The sequence below is a fragment of the Suricata suricatta genome, chromosome 2 (assembly GCF_006229205.1).
Source record: "Suricata suricatta isolate VVHF042 chromosome 2, meerkat_22Aug2017_6uvM2_HiC, whole genome shotgun sequence".
NCBI lineage: Eukaryota > Metazoa > Chordata > Mammalia > Carnivora > Herpestidae > Suricata > Suricata suricatta.
In genome coordinates this window covers 31,837,058-31,856,981 of record NC_043701.1, presented here as the reverse complement: position 1 = coordinate 31,856,981, position 19,924 = coordinate 31,837,058, and the positions used below count along the sequence as shown (strand labels likewise).

The window sequence follows — 19,924 nt, the reverse complement described above, 5'->3', positions numbered from 1 at the left end:
GAATCCCACGCTCAGCATGGAGGCAGACAGAGGGCTCCATCATGCCTGATCCTGGGATCATGACCTGAGCTGAAATCAAGAGCCAAGCCAACTGAGCCACCCAGGCACCCTCTAAGTACGATTTAAAACAAATTTTTTAAATGTTTAAGCGTTTATTTATTTTTGAGAGAGAAAGAGAGAGACAGACAAACAGAGCTCCAGTGGGGGAGGTACAAAGAGAAAGAGAGAGATACAGAATTTGAAGCAGGCTCCATTCTGTGAGCTGTCAGCACAGAACCTGACTGGGAGTTCGAATTCATGAGCCCCGAGATCATGACCTGAGCTGAAGTTGGATACTTAACTGAGCCACCTATGTGCCCCTAAGTAGAACTTTTTACCAAATCTTTCCACCATTATTCTTCCACAAAACCCCAACCTTTAGACAGTTACTGTGATTAATGTGATATGTACTTTTCCTATTTATTTAAATGAATGTACACCTATTTATACATGTACTTATAAATAAACAATATTTGACAGTTTTATTTGTATAGTTTTAGAATTTATGTAAATGGTATACTTTATGCACATCCTTCAACTTGCTTTCTTTGCTCCTATTACCTTTTCGAGGTCTAGACATACTACTTATATGTAGAAATTTGTTTCATTCTTTTTAACTGCTGTGTTATACTCCTATGTCACATTTTATTTACTCATTCTGATACTAATGGACATTTAGATTATTCCAAGATTTTACTTAATACTGCAATGAAAATCTAATATTTATCTTTGCACATCCACAAGAATTCGTCTGGCATAGATTAACAATTGAATTGTGGTGTTTTAGGGTATATATTCACATTTCCAATTTTACTAGATACTGCCAAGTTGTACTTTAAAGTATCTGTATCAATTTATACTACCACCAGTCTTTTATGAGTGTACCCATTGACTCACATCTTGAAAGCTCTTGTTATTGACAAAGACTTAAATTTTTGCCATTCTAATTTGTAAAATGTCCTCTCATATTCTCTCCCCTTCTCTCACTAATTTATAGTTCCGTGATGGCTGGTAAGATTATACATATTTTTGTGTTTGTCCTTCTGATTTCATATCCTTTGCCAGTTGTGGGGGGTAAGGTATTATGGTTATGAGATATGACCACTGTTGCAGGAAGTGGACCTGGAAAATGGCCCCAGTTGCTATATATTGATATCCTCCACTCACTAATTTGTCTTGAGACTTCAGCTTCCACAGGGAGCTTTCTGTGAATGGTTGAGTGTGGCAGGATACTAAAGTAGATTTGTGTTTAGAGGAGATGGCACTTACTCAGTAACTGGTTTTGGTTCAGAGACTTCCAGATGGCTTTTCAAAAGTTGGTTAGATTCAGATAGTGGTCTAGAGTTCTTCTATACGACCTTCTGGCCTTGTCTCCTTCACTCGGGGGTTGGCCTTGCACTGAGGTCCCACATGTCTCCCAGCCTTCCTGCCTCCTTCCCTATTTCCTTTTGCACCAGTATTTCTCCTAATAAAATCATTACATGTTTAGTCTGTCTTAGTTTAAGAGGAGAGATCTTCAAAATTACTTGAAAAAGATCTAAACTGATAGGAAATTGAGTACGTTTTAAGTGTTAGACAAGATTTTATCATTTAGCAATGCTTCTCGACAGCATTTTAATGGTATGTAAAATACCATTGTCTCCTTTTTTAAGTATAGTACATCTAACCAGAGGTTATCACAACTGGTATCCAAAGTTAAAAACCTAAAAACTTTCTTAATCTAGAGAAACTGGGTGATTTACTAACAAGATATAACTGATCAGAAGTTCTTTCAAAGCACAAAAAGACTTGCAGGGGTGCCTGGGTGCCTCAGTTGGTGAAGTGTCAGCTCAGATGATGATCTCACTATTCCAGACAAATACTGTATGATCTCACTTATAGGTGGAATCTTAAAAACCCGAACTCATAAGATACAATAGAGTGGTGGTTTCCAGAAATAGAGGCAAGAGAGAGTGAAAAGGTGAAATGGATGAAGGGGGTTAAAAGGTACAAACTTCCAGTTTTAGAATAAGTAAATCCTGGGGATGTACTGTGACCATAGCTAATAATACTGTAGTGTACATTTACTAAGTAAGTTACTTAGTAAATTACTAAGAGAGCAAATCTCGTAAGTTCTTCTCACAAGAAAAATGTATTTGTAACTATATTCAATTATATCTCAATTTAAAAGTATTGGGGATAAAGCTAGTGAGAAATTTATAGAACATATATGAAGAACATTGTAAGCTCTTATTGAGAGGTCTAAAACAATATCTGCCTTGGTTTATCTTTTCTAACTTTCAATTTCTTCATATTTAAAATGAGTATAGGGCTGTGATGAATATTTTAAAAGCTAATACACGTAAAGTGCTTAAAATGGTATCTGACACACAGTAGGCACTCAATATACATTACTTATTATTACTATTGTTTTATTGATACAGTTATTATGTAGAAGACTATAAAAAAACAGCCAAAACATTTATGAATAATAGTCGGATATTATATCATACTTAACACTATTAAAAGGCCAAAACCAAAAATCCCAGCAGAGTTTTAGTATAGGAAGAGAAAATGGATCAGAGAAATCAGAGAACCCAGAAATAGATCTTAGAAAATATGAGCATTTGATATATGATAGATGATAGATAAATTCAGAGGAAAATTATTGATTTACTAAATCATGTCATATATTCAACTAAAAGGAAAAAGGGTTAGATTCACATCTCACACCAATTGAACAAACAAAAATTGTCCCTTAAGTGTTTTTTGAGTTTTATATAGAAATAATCATTTTAAGGAAAAATTTAGAATCTTATATGAATAACCTAAAAGTGGAGTAGTACTTTTTAACCAATATAGGAATTCTAGACAGATAAATTGATGTCATGAAAATGAAAATTTTGCAAATGACATGGTGTAAACATACTGAAAACAGAAATAGCAGAAAAAAATTGTTAATGTCTGTAACATACAGAGACAAATGAGAGAAGTTTGGCTGAAATAGGCTGTTCTTTATTGTCTTAAGAAAAGAAAATTGGGGTGCGTGGGTGGCTCAGTCAGTTAAGCCTTCGACTTCAGCTCAGATCATGATCTCATGTTTGTGGGCTCTGTGTCGGGCTCTGTGCTGACAGCTAGCTCAGAGCATGGAGCCTGCTTCGGATTCTGTGTCTCCCTCTCTCTCTGACCCTCCCCCACATGTGCTCTGTCTCTCTCTCTCTCTCTCTCTATCAAAAATAAATAAAGCATTAAAATTTTTTTTAAAAAGAAAATTAATGAAATAAAATTGCATTTGTGTTCTTTGGACATTTAAATTCAGAGAGAAAGTGGAAATGATACTTCATGATTTTCTATTGTTTATTTTCCCTGCCACTTGTCTGGTCTCTTTTATTCTGCCAATATCTTCTTGCCTTTTTCTATAGATATCTCATCTTTTGATACTACTCCTTTCCCATTTTCTTTCTCTACTCTATACACATTTCTTCATTTCCTTTTCTTATATGTACCCCTTTCTTTGTTGCTTGATGTTTGGTTACCTGCCCTTGTCCATTCTCTCTTTCTGTCTTCCTTCATTCCACAAATCTTTATTAAATGCTCATAATGGGCTAAGATTTTGTATCTTCCACATTCATATTGTATTCCCTAAATGAAACTGTAACATAAGCATACCATCAACATAACTACTGATATTTCTAAATTTCAAAGATTGTAAAAGCTTTTGACTGGTTGAACTAGTATGGTGTTGAATTGAAATTTGGAGAAATGAAAACTCCAATAGATCCAGCAACCTCTGGCTTTTTAATAGTGTGCTGGAAAATCTGCTTCCTTTATAAAAGCCTGCACTCAATATATTCACATAAGGCAAATTATTCTTTATTCTTTTTACTCTAAGAAATGTATTTTGTAAAAGAGGGTGGAATTGGGGGAAAGCACATATGGTAATTGCTCGGAAGCAAGTACGGAGGATGCATTTCTTAGCACAGCTCAGTAAAGGCATAAAGACCAAGAAGTTCCTGGAAGTGCTTCTTCAGTGAGGCTGAACATTTCAGCCACACTCTGGAGTGTGGAATTTAGCTATAGTCCTTGTTTTTGGATTGAATCCCAGATATATGTCTTGGCTCATGAGTTGAAAAAAAAATCATTTAGTTCAGCAGAAAGAAAGGAAGCAGTTGGTTTGATAGATCTCATAACTATGAAGGTCCTCTCGTCTGTAGGGCTGCTGGCCGTCAGTGACCTCTCTATGCATGGTATTTCTCCAATGCCAGCATAGCCAAATCCACTGAGTCCTACTGTATCTCCTCTAACATGTCACCATTTTTTATCTCAGACCTTTGGTCCCCCTAGGTCAGGAGTACTGACATTAACAGTTCTTTGGGAGTAGTGGTGCTAGGCTACAGGAGCTGCGAAATAGTTTTTAATATAAATGAATATTTGTTAATTTACCTGCTTTGTGAGTTTAGAGTTTTGTCTGTGAAGTTCTATATAACTTTCATAAGGTAGACAGCAGAAACAAATGAATTGCAGAAGTAACTGTTTTGACAATTTTAATATTGATAATGATGATGGTAGGTCAAGGAGAGATGGTGGATTCTTATTGATTGCAAAAGAAAAAAAAGAGAAATAGTATAGAAATACTTTTTTTAGTGGAGGGAGAAAGAAGAAAGTGCTAACAAAAGAAAAGGGGAGATGTTTGGGGATGAAAAGAGCACAGGGAAAGTAACTTTTTTTGAACTAAAGGGAAAGAGCTACCTGTCTAATTCATTCTTCATGCTTAGGCCAATGTAATTGCTTCCAGAAAGCCTCTAGAATTTTCTGTATTGTATGCCTACTTCTGTAACCTATCCTGAAAAGGTTAATTAAGTCTCTGGGAATGTTAGTTAGCATTCTCCAGGATTATGGCTTAATGTCCAAATTAAACTTAAAATGACTGGGAGTCAAGGACTATTTCTTATAAATTTGAATCTCCTTTTACAATAGCTAGCATGGTTATTGCCTCAGAGAAGTTATTAACGGAGAGTAAAAATGTTATGACCCACGTGGAATGGTGGTGATGACAGGAGAAACAAGGTAGATGGCAAAGGACATAGGATGAGGTGCTGAGGATGGATGGGGAAGAAGACTGGGGCATGTGGGTGGGTGAGAGAAGTATAGAAAGGAATTGCCTTTTGTCCTGGTCATCCACGGAATATGCTTATGTGCTGCAGGGGATGTGAATAGTATTTTTTCAGTTTTTCTTGTTAGGAGGTTAATTCATGTCTGGAGTTTAAATTGGAAGGTAGTACATTTTAGCATGTTGGTAGTACTTGAGTTTGTATAACGGATCTATGGATGATATACACTTATGTTTACATGCCCATAAATATACATATGGTTTATCTTTTGATATTTTCCAGTTCTTATTTCATGATCATGAATGATATCCTAAAGGTTAAGGAAAAAATTATTTCTAAAACTTCAGCCATGCTTTGACCGATTGAAGTGGATTTGAAATAGTTGAGATGAAGTGTTTTAAATTTTAGCTGTGGTTAAAACAACAGTCTAATATATGATGACATTTGAAAGAAAATGTACCTTTCAAATCCATAAACATACTAACAATTCCTTTCTAACTCCCTTTTTTGGATAATAGGACATTTCCAAGTTTGCAGAGAAGGACAATATTGTTCTTGGAGAGGGTGGAATCACACTGAGTGGAGGTCAGCGAGCAAGAATTTCTTTAGCAAGGTGAATATCTGAATATTGGTTCAGCGAGCATTTGTTGTAAATATGCCTGTAAAAATGATAGATATTTCTCTACTTTTTAAAATATCCTACTTCTGAAATTGAAAAAAAATGCCTGGGGCTTTATAATTAGCAGGTTAAGAGTAACCTTTAGAGTCTATAGATGAGGATTTAGTATTCATATTTGATAAAGGTGATGGCTTTTTCAGAATGCATGCTCTTATTTTGATGTCTGTATACCTGTTTGCCTTATGGTATGCTTCAGTACAAGTAGAGAACTCTGGAATTCTGCACAACACAAGGAAAAAGAAGTGTGCTTTTGTTAAGTTGGTCATAGGGCTCCCCACTTACCCCTACCCCACAATGTACTCACCTACTTTAAGCTTCTGTTTATACTTCTTAGTTTAGAACAACCTACATTTTATAATTTCAAACATAATTAACAATTTTCAAAACAAAAATGATGTTACTTGGCTTAAAGTCTATAATCTTTAAGGAAAAATAAATAGGATAAGTACATCCAACATGTAGGGGACAGTGAAGTCCCTTGGTAGAGACATTCTTGGTTTAAGTTGTTTTGAACTGTCAAAGAGGAGTACATAAAGTTAATTTGTGTCAAGATGAAAACCTTGTGGTTAAACTATAACTTTCAGTTTAAAAAATTGTTAGTGAGATGAGATGTCAAATGTTCCTCCAATTTTATTTGAATAGAATTCTTCTCACCAAGAGAGTCAAAGTTGTCACAACAAATTAAGTTGACTGATTGATATTTTGGCTCCTATCCCCTACTTTCTCCTGCTTACAAAGGCTGAAACAATAAACTAAGTTACTGGGCACCCACAATTGCCTGGTATTATTCTAGGCTAAATGTATGTGTGTGTAATTTTACTTAATCCTCATATCCTCCTGCAAAGAAAAAATTGTTCTCCCCACTTTATAGAAGAGATCATCAGATAATTGAGGCTGTTAGAGCTTCACTTGTAAAAATGACACCAGGAAATGGTAAAGTCAGAATTTGAAGCAGGTCCTCGACTCTTGACATTGAACCGTGACTTGATTATGGAATTACTTATGAAGTAATAAATCAGTTGATATTAATAATTCACAGACAAGATAATGGCTTCTAAATAAATAGAAATTGACTAATCTGAGCAAAAATGAGACTTATTTTAGACATTCCTTTTCAAATTAGGATGTGCTATATGGTGTCTAGGCATTTACAATAGAATTGAGTTTGTACTTACAAAACTTTAAAATTTGGTTTTAGGGGCTCTTGGGTGGCTCAGTCGGTTGAGCATCCGACTTCAGCTCAGGTCATGATCTCACAGTCCGTGGGTTCGAGCCTCGTGTCAGGCTTTGTGCTGACAGCTTGAAGCCTGGAGCCCGCTTTGGATTCTGTGTCTCCCTCTCTCTCTGCTCCTCCCCAGCTCACTCTCTGTCTCTCTCTCTCTCTCTCAAAATAAAATAAGAACATTAAAAAAATTTTTTAAAGAAATAAAATTTGGTTTATTTGTAAGGTGCACACCATTTGAGTTACTACTGAAAATAATTATTTAATGTGTCACGTGTTGTCTGGTTTGGGTGGTGAATATATTTTTTCCAATTTCTTGAGAAACTGTGGTCATAGATGTAAAGAAGAGAGAGAGAAGGAAGACTGAGCGGGGGGAAAGAAAGACCTTGAGGGTGTATTTTGATAGGGGTCTTTTATCTAGCCCTTGCATGTTATCTTTAAAAATAATTTACACTGCAAAAGTTCTTTAAGTTTTTTTTAATGTTTATCTTTGTGTGTGTGTGTGTGTGTGTGTGTGTGTGTGTGTGTGTGAGAAAGAGAGAGAGAGCAGGGGTGGGGAAGGGGCAGAGAGAGAGGGAGACACAGAATTTGAAATGGGCTCTAGGCTCCATGATGTCAGCACAGAGCCTGAACTCACAAATTGTGAGATCATGACATGAGCCAAAGTCAGAGGCTTAACTGACTGAGCCACCCAGATGCCCCTATGCTGCAAAAGTTCTTTTAGATTTCACTTTGCCTTTTACCATTTCTGATTTTTAATTGAATATCATTTTTACAGAAAGTACTAAGAGTTATACATAGACCCTGAATCTTATCTGTGGGAAAGGGATAGTGCCACTAACAACCATGCCTGAAGAATTTAGATGTTGTGAAGATTTAATCTCATTTCTATTACTATGGGTCTATAGCTTCATCTTATTACTGTTCTAAAATCAATTTAATGAAGATTTTATTTGATCATGAAATTTTTATTTATGGGGTATCTGGGTGGCTCAATTGGTTGAAAATCTGACTCGTGATTTTGGCTCACATTAGGATTTCAAAGTCTTGGGATTGAGCCCTGCATTGGGCTCTTTGCTATCAGTGTGAGATTCTCTCTTTCTCTCTCTGGCCCTCCCTGCTCATCCTTGCTCACACTCACTCTCTCAAAATAAGTAAACATTTAAAGAGTTTATTTCTAATTTATTTTTGTTTCACATTTTTATTTAAATTTATTTAAATATAGGGTAACATATAGAGTAATATTGGTTTTAGGAATTAAATTTAGTGATTCATCACATATTTTTGACTTAAAAAGTAAAGCGGATATGGGTGTACATTTTTGTTGTGAATTATTCATCATTTCTTGTTTAAATTCTTATAAATATGGTACAGAGACTGACCCTACATAGAACAAAATCCAGTAGTAATATTATAGCCAGAGCAGCGCTGCTATCAATTTTTTGGTAGTAGTCAACACTGAAAGACACTTAAAATTTTTTAATGTAGTGCTGCTGCTATTTAGTTGCTGTCTCTGACATTTATTTTCTCTTCAGGTTATTTTCTTCTTTGTTTTCCCAGCAACATGTAAGGTCTTTGAGGGCAGGGACTGTGTAATTTTTACTATTGTATTCCCAGCATGTAGCATGGTTCTTGACTCTAAGCAAATATTACTATTAAAGATTTTATTTTTTTATGGTAATATTTTAAATGGTATGGTGTGATTCAGTTTCTTAACTTCTGCTAGTTTATCTCATTTACATTTAGCAAAGTGAGTTTAGTCATTCTTAGAATATTGTGAAAATCTAAAAAAAATCATTTATGACTTACCTTTTTGATTCTTATTTAAAATTATTTATACTAAATGGAAGGAATGTTTAAAAATGTAATTTAATTTCCATTTTCTTTTTAGAGCAGTGTACAAAGATGCTGATTTATACCTATTAGACTCTCCTTTTGGATACCTGGATGTTTTAACAGAAAAAGAAATATTTGAAAGGTATGTTCTTTCAATAATTTATAAGGTTCATGCTAAAAGAGAAAAATAACTATACCATCATAGATGACATTTTACCTTGAGAAATATGGCCACCATTGTGGCAGAATGTGACAGCACTCACCCAAATCTGGTTTTCCCTTCACAGTCAAGACTCAAAATCACTTTGATTAGAACCTTTTCCACATGGTAAACTGATTTCTTCCATTGGTATTGTCAAAACAATCACCATCTCTATAGTTTTTACATTACTATTGCCTTATGGCATATATTATTTTAATTGGTTATTATACTTAACATTTTAGCTTTTTTATGTTAGTTATTTATAGTTATTTTATTCTATCTTCTCTTTAGATAGAATGTTTCTTAAGAAAGTAAATAAGCTGAATGTTTTAATGTAGGTGAATGTTCAAACTATTCACTTACCTCAATACTTCCTACAGAACCTTTTCTTTAGTTACAGAAAACTAGGGATTTTCATTTTATTGGAGCTCCTACTAGGGCTCAGTGTATGTAAAGTTCTTATGAGGAACAGTTTTACTACTTGATTTCAGTTTTAAAATGATTTCATTTTTAAACATTTTAAACATTTTAAATTAATAGAAAATGTAAAGAACAGGAAAACTCTGAGATTTTAGGAAACACAGAAATGTATGCAGCCCTCCCCCCCACCCAGGGATCTTTAAAGGAGATCTAAAAATTCTCTCATTTTCTGTATGAACAAACCAAGACCCAGAGGCTTGCCAATTTGCTCAAAGTCCAACATTTATTTCATATCAGATACTTAATTTCACTCTAGGTCTGTTAACACTCAACTTTATGATTATAGTATACTCTAATAATTCAGTATTATATTTCAGGCTATAATAATTAAAGAGGCACCAAATTAATTGCTATTACTAACTTTCAGAAGTATTTTGAGTATAGTAATGACATGGTGTTATAGACGATTTACGTAAGAACACAATAATAAAATGTCACAATGCAGTATTCAGACTTGTAATAAAATGCTTATGCAATTGATATTTATATCTTTTTGTATTTTTAAAGCTGTGTCTGTAAATTGATGGCTAACAAAACTAGGATTTTGGTCACTTCTAAGATGGAACATTTAAAGAAAGCTGACAAAATATTAATTTTACATGAAGGTAGCTGCTATTTTTATGGGACGTTTTCTGAATTACAAAATTTACGGCCTGACTTCAGCTCCAAGCTCATGGGATGTGAGTCTTTTGACCAGTTTAGTGCAGAAAGAAGAAATTCCATCATAACTGAGACTTTACGGCGTTTCTCACTGGAAGGAGATGCAACTGTCTCCAGGAACGAGTCAAAAAAGCAATCTTTTAAACAGACGGGAGAATTTGGTGAAAAAAGGAAGAACTCTATTCTTAATCCAATCAACTCTATAAGAAAATTTTCAGTTGTTCCAAAGACTCCATTACAAATGAATGGCATTGAAGGAGAGCCTAATGAGCCGTTAGAGAGAAGGCTGTCCTTGGTTCCAGATGGTGAACAAGGAGAGGTAACCCTGCCCGGAAGCACCATGGTCAACACCGGCCCCACATTTCAGAGACAAAGAAGGCAGTCGGTTCTGAACCTGATGACCTCTGTGAACCAAGGTCACAGCATTCACCGGAGGACAGCGGCATCCACACGAAAAATGTCGCTGGCCCCTCAAGCAAACTTGACTGAAATGGATATATATTCAAGACGATTATCTCTAGATAGTGGCTTGGACATAAGTGAAGAAATTAACGAAGAAGATTTAAAGGTATGTGTAAATTGTCAGTGGTTTTTTGTTTGCCACAAGGTGCAACTGAGTGAAATGCAGTATATAGTGTAATACAAAACTTACTCAAATAATCGGTTTAAGATGAAGATTATTTTAAGATTCAGAAAGTCCAGAGTCCGTAAATTTTGTAAGCAACTTCAAAATGTACAAGCATGAACTGTTTCCTTTGTCCATGGACATATCTCTTCCTATAAAATGTATGATAAGGGCTGATGTTGTGTCCTTTACTAGGCCAGTGATACTCCTTATTATAAATTAGAAAAATTATAAATTATTATGAATCTGCTTTGTTCCTATTTAAAGTCTCTGTGGAAAGAAGTGGAGCATAAATAAATATACAAACAAATAATACCTTCAGCTATTTAGAGGCCAAGAGGTATTCATATGCAAGTGGTCTATGTAAAGTACATAAGCATCTAGTCTCTTGACAGGACTAACTCATATTCTTATGCATCTGTCTTACCTGAATTTAGAGTAGGCTTTCTTTTATCTTTTAAATTTGCTTTGTAGTTGGATTTCTGGACAGATTTCTCTTAAAGAAAGTATATGAAACTCAGCGTATACTAATGTCAACCTTCAGATAGAAAGCCTTTTATATTATAGTTTAAGGAATAAAATGCTTTTTTTCTTCAAATAGAAAGCAATATACAAGAGGAGGAGTTTTGTTTATTGTGTTTTGGGTTTTATTAGAAAAATTCCTCAAGTGCCTTGGATGAATCAGGCAGCATTGTAATGAATTGACATTTAATAGCATAGATCATTTAAGAGTAGTATGGTCTTTGGCAAGGTACAGTCATTTCACATCTTTGGACCAATTTTTCCTCTTCTGTAAAAGGAGGACTAGCAAAGGTAACCTCTAAAATATATTTTTTCAGTACTTCTGTAATTTCACAAAGGTTTCCTAAGGGATGGTTTATCTATATGGTTTTCATATCAATCTGAATGATTTTCTCAAACCTAAGCCTACAAATTTAGTTGTAGTTTAACTGATAATAGTTACTATTTTTTAAGTTAATTTATTTATTTTGAGAGAGAGAGAGTGAGAGTGAGCATGTTTGCATGTATACATGCAAAGGGAGCAGAGGGAGAGGAAGAGAAGCAGAATCCCAAGCAGGTTCTGCATTGTCAGTGTGGAGCCTGAAGCAGGGTTCATTTTCAAAACCGTGAGATCAGGACCTGAGCTGAAATCAAGAGTCGGATGCTTAACTGACTGAGCCACCTAGATGCCTTGATGATAGTTACTATTTACTGATCACTCCTAATGCCAGTCCCCACCACTACCCTAGGAAGTACATATCCTCATTTACAGATTAAAAAAACTTCTAAGTTTAGAGAAGTCCAGCTGCCTAAACTCAGGCAGCTCCCAGGAAGTCAATGGTGGAGTTCAGATTTAAATCTAGGTTTATTTGCTTCTAAAAATCTTTATATCTGCAGTCAAATGCTCTACCACTGAGCTATACCCCTGAAAAGTCTTTACATATAATCAATATGCTATGTTCCGATTTCATAGGTACCCATTTTAGAGTTTCTGGGGCTTAGGAATTTTGTTGACTTCAAAAGAATCAAAAGTATCTTTTTCTTTGGGACTCTCTGGAATTACTCTTTCTCAAAATTTTGAAATGCGTTTACTAAAGGACAAATAAAAACTTTTACGTAGGAGCACCTGGGTGGCTCAGTCGGTTAAGCATCTGACTTTGACTCAGATCATTATCTCACAGTTTGTGGATTTGAGCCTTACTTCGGGCTCTCTGCTGGCAGCACAGAGCCTTCTTGGGATTTTCTGTCTCCCTCTCTCTCTCTCTGCCCCTTTCCCACTCATGTGTGCTTGCGTGTGCTCACACGTGCTCCTTCTCTCAAAAACAAACAAACATTAAAAAGATATTTAGAAAGAAAGACTTTCAGGGAAATATAATGAAGATTAGAATTCTATAACAAGTCATATCTGGAAAGAGAGAGAATCCTAGCTACTGAGGAACATTCAAAAGTTAGCTGGGCATTCATGTCTATTAGCAAACCTCTATAGCCTGCAAAATTCCAGTTTGTCCATGGATCCCTGAAGAAATAAGTTAAATCAAGGAGAGTTCTAGGAAACTTCACCTTGATAGTACAATGTATTTGATAAAAGATGTGACACTGTTGAACATTAAAATGGTGAAATTATCTGAAATTGTTACAGCTGTATAATCAGTGATATGCTTTCAGAATTTTGAAAACTTACAGCATTTCTCATTTTTCAGAAAGCTGTGTTGCTGCAGTGGGCATTCTACTGGCTATAGGGTGACATCACACATGTCATTCATAGTTGTTTATATTTGTTGAAATTCATTTACCTTGGAATACTGGTATTCCTTTATTTCCATGCATTCAAAATAAAACCACAATGGTGGTATGAAACTGTGTTGTCTCCTTGTAGTAAACCATGATTCTATTTTCTAGGAGTGCTTTTTTGATGATGCTGAGAGCATACCACCAGTGACTACATGGAACACATACCTTCGATATGTTACTGTCCACAAGAGCTTAATTTTTGTGCTAATTTGGTGCTTAGTTATTTTTCTCATTGAGGTAAGAATTTTCTGTTGTAAAATATTAGTGTGATTTAAAGTTACATTAAGAATAGTTTGGAAGGGTATATACATAGATATGCATACACATATAATGTATATACATACACATATATATATACACACATACACATAATATTTGTAATTAAAAAAATTTTTTTTGTTTATTTCTGAGACAGAGTATGAGTGAGGGAGGGGCAGAGAGAGAGAGGGAGATACAGAATCCTTAGCAGGCTCCAGGCTCTGAGCTGTCAGCACAGAGCCCAACGTGAGGCTCTGACTCATGGACTATGATCATGACCTGAGCTGAAGTCGGATGCTTAACCAACTGAGATACTCAGGTGCTCCAATATATTTGTAATTTTAATTTATATAATAATATGTATAGTTTCGTATAATTCTCCTTTTGCTATTTTACTCTTTCATACATAGCATATAAAATATACTTAAATCCTCTATATGAAGAGCTTTCAGTAGAGAGGTTAAAAACCTACAAAAAGTAGAATGCCTTTATATAGATTGAGATTAAGCAGTGAAAATTATCCTGTACTCAGTTTTAAATTCATTTGACTCTAGATATTGCATTTTTGAATATGTAAGGGATGAATCACCACCTTTAAATGACTTTGTCTTCACAAAATGAAATGTGTTAGTGGCTTAGTAACCATATGAAACAATACTTTCAGAGATCCAGATCGCCTACTTGCTTACGGAATTTGTCTGTCTTCAGCACCACCATCTCCGTCTTTTTGCCCCACCCCGGCTGTCCTTGACGGCACCACATCATAGGTCTAGCAGGAAAACAGGAGAGACCTAATGGAGAGCCAGGAGGAGCGGAGGAGGGAGAGAGAGTTGGGGAGAGAGAGGGATGCAAAACTTGAGAGACTATTGAATGCTGAGAATGAACTGAGGGTTGAAGGGGAAGGGGGAGAGGGGAAAAGAGGTGATGGTGTTGGTGGAGGGCACTTAAGGGGAAGAGCACTGGGTGTTATATGGAAAACAATTTGACAATAAAATATTATGGAAAAAAAAAAACAAGGGAGTGAAGTGCAGACAGCACAGTAGGCTGCAAGTGCATCCATGACGACATAAGAGGTTCTTGAAGCTGGATAGTGGATGAGGCTTCTCTCTAGATGAGGAACAGCCACCTAAATGCCAAACAGGGCCTGTCAGAGAATGTCCGTGGGCGACGTAGCTTTGAGGCTGAATGGGGAGCATTTACCCTCTAGTTGTCTAATGGGGCTGACTGAAACCCGGCACCTGCCAAGGACTTAGCAAGAGGGAATTTAAGATCAGTTTTGCTAAATCTTTTTGTTTATTGAGATAAGATGGAAATCCAGGTTTCTTTCTGTAAAATACTCCTATTTTTAAATGTGGGTAGTTGATTAAATAAAAACAAACAAATGAAATACTACATGGGCACAACAAAACACACATGTGGATTGGATTCAGCCTGTGAATGACTACTTACTCTAGATATTTATTCAGAGGACCCCACTGACCGTGCCCTAAACACAAGCTAAATCTAACATATAGGCCCATAATGGCCTTCAGGGAAGGAGTGACTCAGGTGAAGAGCTGCCTCTCCTGAGGCAGTATAAATGTACAGGTAGTTGAAACCCAATCTTATAGCTACATGTTTTTTCCTATTGTTGGGATGTTTTAATTTCAGTGAAAGGTCTACATAAAATAACATCACTTATTCCTGACCAAGTAAGATAGTGTTAAACATCTAAAGGTATACAACAAAAAGTTGTGCATACTGTTTCACCCATAAACCATCAGTTTCCATTTGATCTTTGAGTTGTGGTGGTATCTCTTCTTTTGCCCATCATTTAAATTAATAAACCAAAGGGAAGCTTGATGTGAGTTGCAGTACGGTACAGTACCACCTATGGCATCACACTGGCTTGGCTGTGACCTTGCTGTGTTAACACTATGAGACGGAGCAAGGTAGTTAGCCACTCAGCCTCAATTTCCTCATCTACAAAAGGTGACTGCAGAAGTAGCAGCTTCCTAGGTCCTTTCTGTGAGTTAAGAGACATCATGATTATAAAGCATTTACTGTAGGGCTTGGCATATAGTGAGCAATGCTAGTTGCTCTTCTCATTAATATCTTTAATGTCAGACCATTGTTATAAAGCTCAAGATAGTCTGCAGCAAACCAGAGGCATAACCAAGATACAATGAAAGTATCAATAATCCCTCTTATACTTTAGCAGAAATATGGGGTTGGGTAATTTGACACTCTCATGTGAGTGTGTTATTTATTACATGAGTAATAAAAATTGCTTTGAAATGTATTTTAAATTCACCTCATTAATCTCTGCCAGTCATGCAAATGACCAGCCTTAATGTGAATGAAACCTAGTCCCATGCCGCAGTTAATCCCAAACCAGCCATTCATGACTGTTGATGATTTAAACCTCTGCATCGAAAGGTCACATTCTTAATTGTCCTTAATTTATAGAGTTATGTAAGAAAAAATGGGCCTATATGATTGTGGTGATGATTTATGTTAATTTACAGGATCTTTGTCCTATGCAGCTCCATGGAATTGAACTCATGCACCTTTCAAAATGGTGTATAATTAATTAACTAATTAGTGATTGAGCATTGAGCTGCTGCACATGTGTATAATGTTACCAGTTCATGTAATCACAAAGGTAGTGGTCCTTTGTCTTCAAGCTAGAAACTAAATTACAAGACAGGATGTAGATTATTAGTGGAGCTCTCACAATTATTGCAAAAAAGTATCTTTTTTATGGACAAAACAATTGATAGTGCCATTTTCTAGGCAAGAAATAATATATGATGGGACTTTTTGGCCAGTGTCCTGGGGCCTTTGCCAATGAACTAGCTCTCAAAATTTTGAATCATAAAACCTTGGTGATAGTAGACAAATAGTAATTGTTTTAATTATGTGCACAGTTATATAGCTACATAAGTCATTCACTAATGTTTAGAATTCTGTCAACTTCTTTGAATCAAAATCTGCACTTTTTCTTCTAGACTAAGCTTCTTAATACAAGTGTGCCATTTTCTCCTTAACACTGATGCATCTCATTAGTAAGCATCATGGCACAGATGCTAATCCAGGAAGATGGTTTAGTTCTTTTAGTTCATCATGATCAGAAAACCTGAAGAAAGGTTAAGATATATTTCTTCCTTAATGACAGTGATTTATCCATTTTTAGTTTCATAGGCACAATACTTCAGTTTGGATTTTATGATTTTATAGAGTTGGTTCAGTATGCTTCCCATTTTTATTTCTTCAGAGTGCTAAAGTGAAAAAGACTTGGTTTATTCAGTTTGTTAGTATGTATCATTAATATGTTATTTTGGTAAGGGCGTCAGTCTACTTTTATATTTCTGTGTCATTTTTTTCTACTACAGACCAATATTTTCTGTAAGTTCTTAGATGTTAGCACCAAGGATATTGGCTATAAAACTTCTTTTATGTTGGTTTTTCTAGTGTTTCTGCTTGGCAGTTCATTTACTGAGTAATTAAAGAAGAAATGTAAATATAGAGTAGGAGACAGTTTCCTGCTGCTTCTTACAACATCCAGAGAGATTGTTGACTGGAGTATTTCAAGATCTTAAGTTTAGTGTTTTGATTCTGTAATTTTGTAAAAAATATTTATTTTACTTTTGAGACAGAGAGAGAGTGCAAACAGGGGAGGGGCAGAGAGAGAGACAGAGAGACAGAATCCCAAGCACAGAATCCCAAGCTGACAGTGCAGAGCCCGATATGGGGCTTGAGCTCACAAATCCCAAGATCACGACATGAGCTGAAATGAAGAGTCAGATGCTTAATTGATTGAGCCAACTGGTGCCCCTCATTCCATAATTTTAAAGAAATGTGTCAGAGTACTGCTGTATCCTTTTTTTTTTTTTTAAATGATTTCTCTTCTCTTTGTTAAGAAGGAAGCCCTGGCTGGATTTATATTCCTAGTAAAATGGACATGAAATATACTTTCATAATACTTCTGTAAATGATTAATAATTATCCTTTTAAGGCAGCTTTCCTTATGAGTATGTGTTTTAGGGCATGATTTGATCTGTGAAAAATTGAAATCTGTGTATTAAGTCATGATAAGGTGTCACTTTACTATTACTGCCTGCCATTCAGCCATTTACTCATTTAAGACATATATTTGGAGTTCTTTCATTATGTCAGGCATAATTCTGTGTGTATAAGTGTGTAGTGAAGAACAAAATGGAACATACAGGTGGAATACACGAATGCACTTATGTTTATAATGTTAACAGAACACTTCTCATGTTGTGCTCCATTGGTAAAAACTCAAAATACCAGCAGTATTTTAATAGGTATTCATTTACACACAGATCTCATTTTATGACTTAGGAGGTAGCTCTGAGTTCTGTGTACGTAAAAACTTATAGAACGAATTATTTCAGCTTTTACTTTACCCTACACAAAATGACATGTCATCTGCTTTTTCAAATGTGTTTTCTGTATAATTGTTATATAACTTTCTCTCTGTTGATATTTGTGTGTTTTTATTTAACTGTCCTCCATCCATTCCTTCATTTGTAAAATACAGATTTATTGAATGCCTACTGTTTACCAGTATTATACTGGGCACTGAGGATACACATGGTAGAGAATAAATGGCTCTTTCCTGCTCTTACGAAGCACATTCTGAGGGAGGAGATAGATGATAAATGTGTTTGGATGGAAATAATGACAGAATGTAATAAGTACCAGAAAGGAAATAAATAGTGGTGAGGGAGGAGTCAGACATGTAGAGACTGGAGCAAATGCAAAGGGTGGAAGAGTTTGGTAAATGATGAACACTAAGAGGAGGTCCATAGCTGGGGAGTGAGAGGGGGTGGGAGAGGGAAGGGAGTAACAAGTGGTGATATTGGAAAAGTAGACAAGAATGAGATTTGTGGGACCACTGGCTATAGTAAAGAGCTTGGGTTTTATTTTAAATGCAATAAGAAATCTTTGAAAGGCTTTAGCCAGGATACAATATGGTCTTTTTTTATGTTTTAAAGATCGCTCTGTCTGCTATAAGAAAAATGTATTGTTTGGGGACATGAGGGCAGGCAGGGACATCTGTGCTGACTGGAGAGGATTGTCATTATTAATTAGGCTCAACATCCAGAGTATTGAGAACCTTCCATCATATTTAAAGACCTCTGTAGATATTCTGCAGTGAAATATCCAGGAATTCTTCATGTAGAATGTTAGAATTATACTTTGGTCAAATTCACAGTTTTTAGCCTTTTATATACCTGGCCTTATTACATTGCCGTTGGCAATTTTCTTCCCTTTCACACTTACTTTCTTTAGTTGTGAAAAATTAGGCTTGTATCTGGCCATATTATGTTATGGTGGGGTTCCTCACAGGTGCTGAATGCATCCTGGCTCTTGCTCAACATTGCATCTTATTTTTGAAACCATACTGTTAGGGTTTTGCTACACACAAAATCAACCTTTATATATCATGTCTCCTGAGATGTTTACTAATTCATTTATTAAATAAGTCTCTCAAATATAGGCATTTGGCTTCTTTTTCCATTTGTATGTATTATAAGATTCTACCCTTATACTCTGTGGTGTTTTTTAATCCTGTAGACTAATTATCTACATAATTTAGATTCTGACATTTTCTAAATACTGGCTACTTCTTTTTCATCTTGGGATCATTTACACAGTTCATGAACTGTCATCTTGGTCATTCATGGAGCTGTCCTTAGAGAATGCCATCATCAGATTTGAGACACCCAATATGGCTATGTGATAAACACTCTGTGTACACCCTCATATAACTAACTACTAGTTATTATAATCTATGCATGCATTGCCAATACAGTAGCCACCAGCAATGTATGACCATGTAAATGAAATAAAATTAAGTAGACTAAAATAAAATTTAAAATTCAGTTCCTCAGTCACACTAGCCACATTTGCAGTGATCAGCTGCCCCCTATGACAAGTGGCAATGATATTGAACAATGTGGATAGAGAACATTTTTTTATTATAGGAAATTCCTTTGGACAGGGCTTATTTAGACTGTCCTGTTTTCTATGTGATATGGAATGAAGTTTAAAACCCTGAATTTTATTTTTTTGTTTTTTTCTTAACATTTTTAATTTATTTTTTTTTGAGAGAGAAAGAGTAAGAGAGAGAGAGAGAGTGCAGGTGGGGGAGGGGAGAAAGAGAGGGAGACCCAGAATCCAAAATAAGCTCCAGGTTTTGAACTGTCAGCAGAGTCCGATGTGAGGCTTGAACCCACGAACTGTGAGACCGTGATCTGAGCTGAAGTTGGATGCTTAACCAGCTGAGCCACCGAGGTACCCTAAAACTCTGAAAAATAAAAAAAAACACTTTTCGCTTTTCCCTTTTAAGGATCCAGGGCCCTCACCCTATCATAAACCACATAAACTTTATAACTAAAATATTTTAGAAATGAAATATTAGAATTGCTTAATCAGTAGTTGCCATATGCCCCAAATATTTGTACTAATGTCATTATGTCAAATCCGTGGACATGGTTTTGCTCCAGTCAACAGGAGTAGTTTGGGTTGG

The 19,924-nt window shown here is 35.6% G+C and overlaps 1 protein-coding gene across 1 annotated transcript in view; it reads left to right on the top strand.

Annotated features, from left to right (window-relative positions):
- CFTR (CF transmembrane conductance regulator) overlaps positions 1–19,924 on the top strand; it is a 163,127-nt gene that overhangs the window by 72,908 nt on the left and 70,295 nt on the right. Inside the window, exons 13-16 of the mRNA XM_029924496.1 lie at positions 5,648–5,742; positions 8,922–9,008; positions 10,056–10,776; positions 13,234–13,362. Coding sequence (XP_029780356.1) covers positions 5,648–5,742; positions 8,922–9,008; positions 10,056–10,776; positions 13,234–13,362 — 1,032 coding nt within the window. The remainder of the gene's footprint in view (positions 1–5,647; positions 5,743–8,921; positions 9,009–10,055; positions 10,777–13,233; positions 13,363–19,924) is intronic.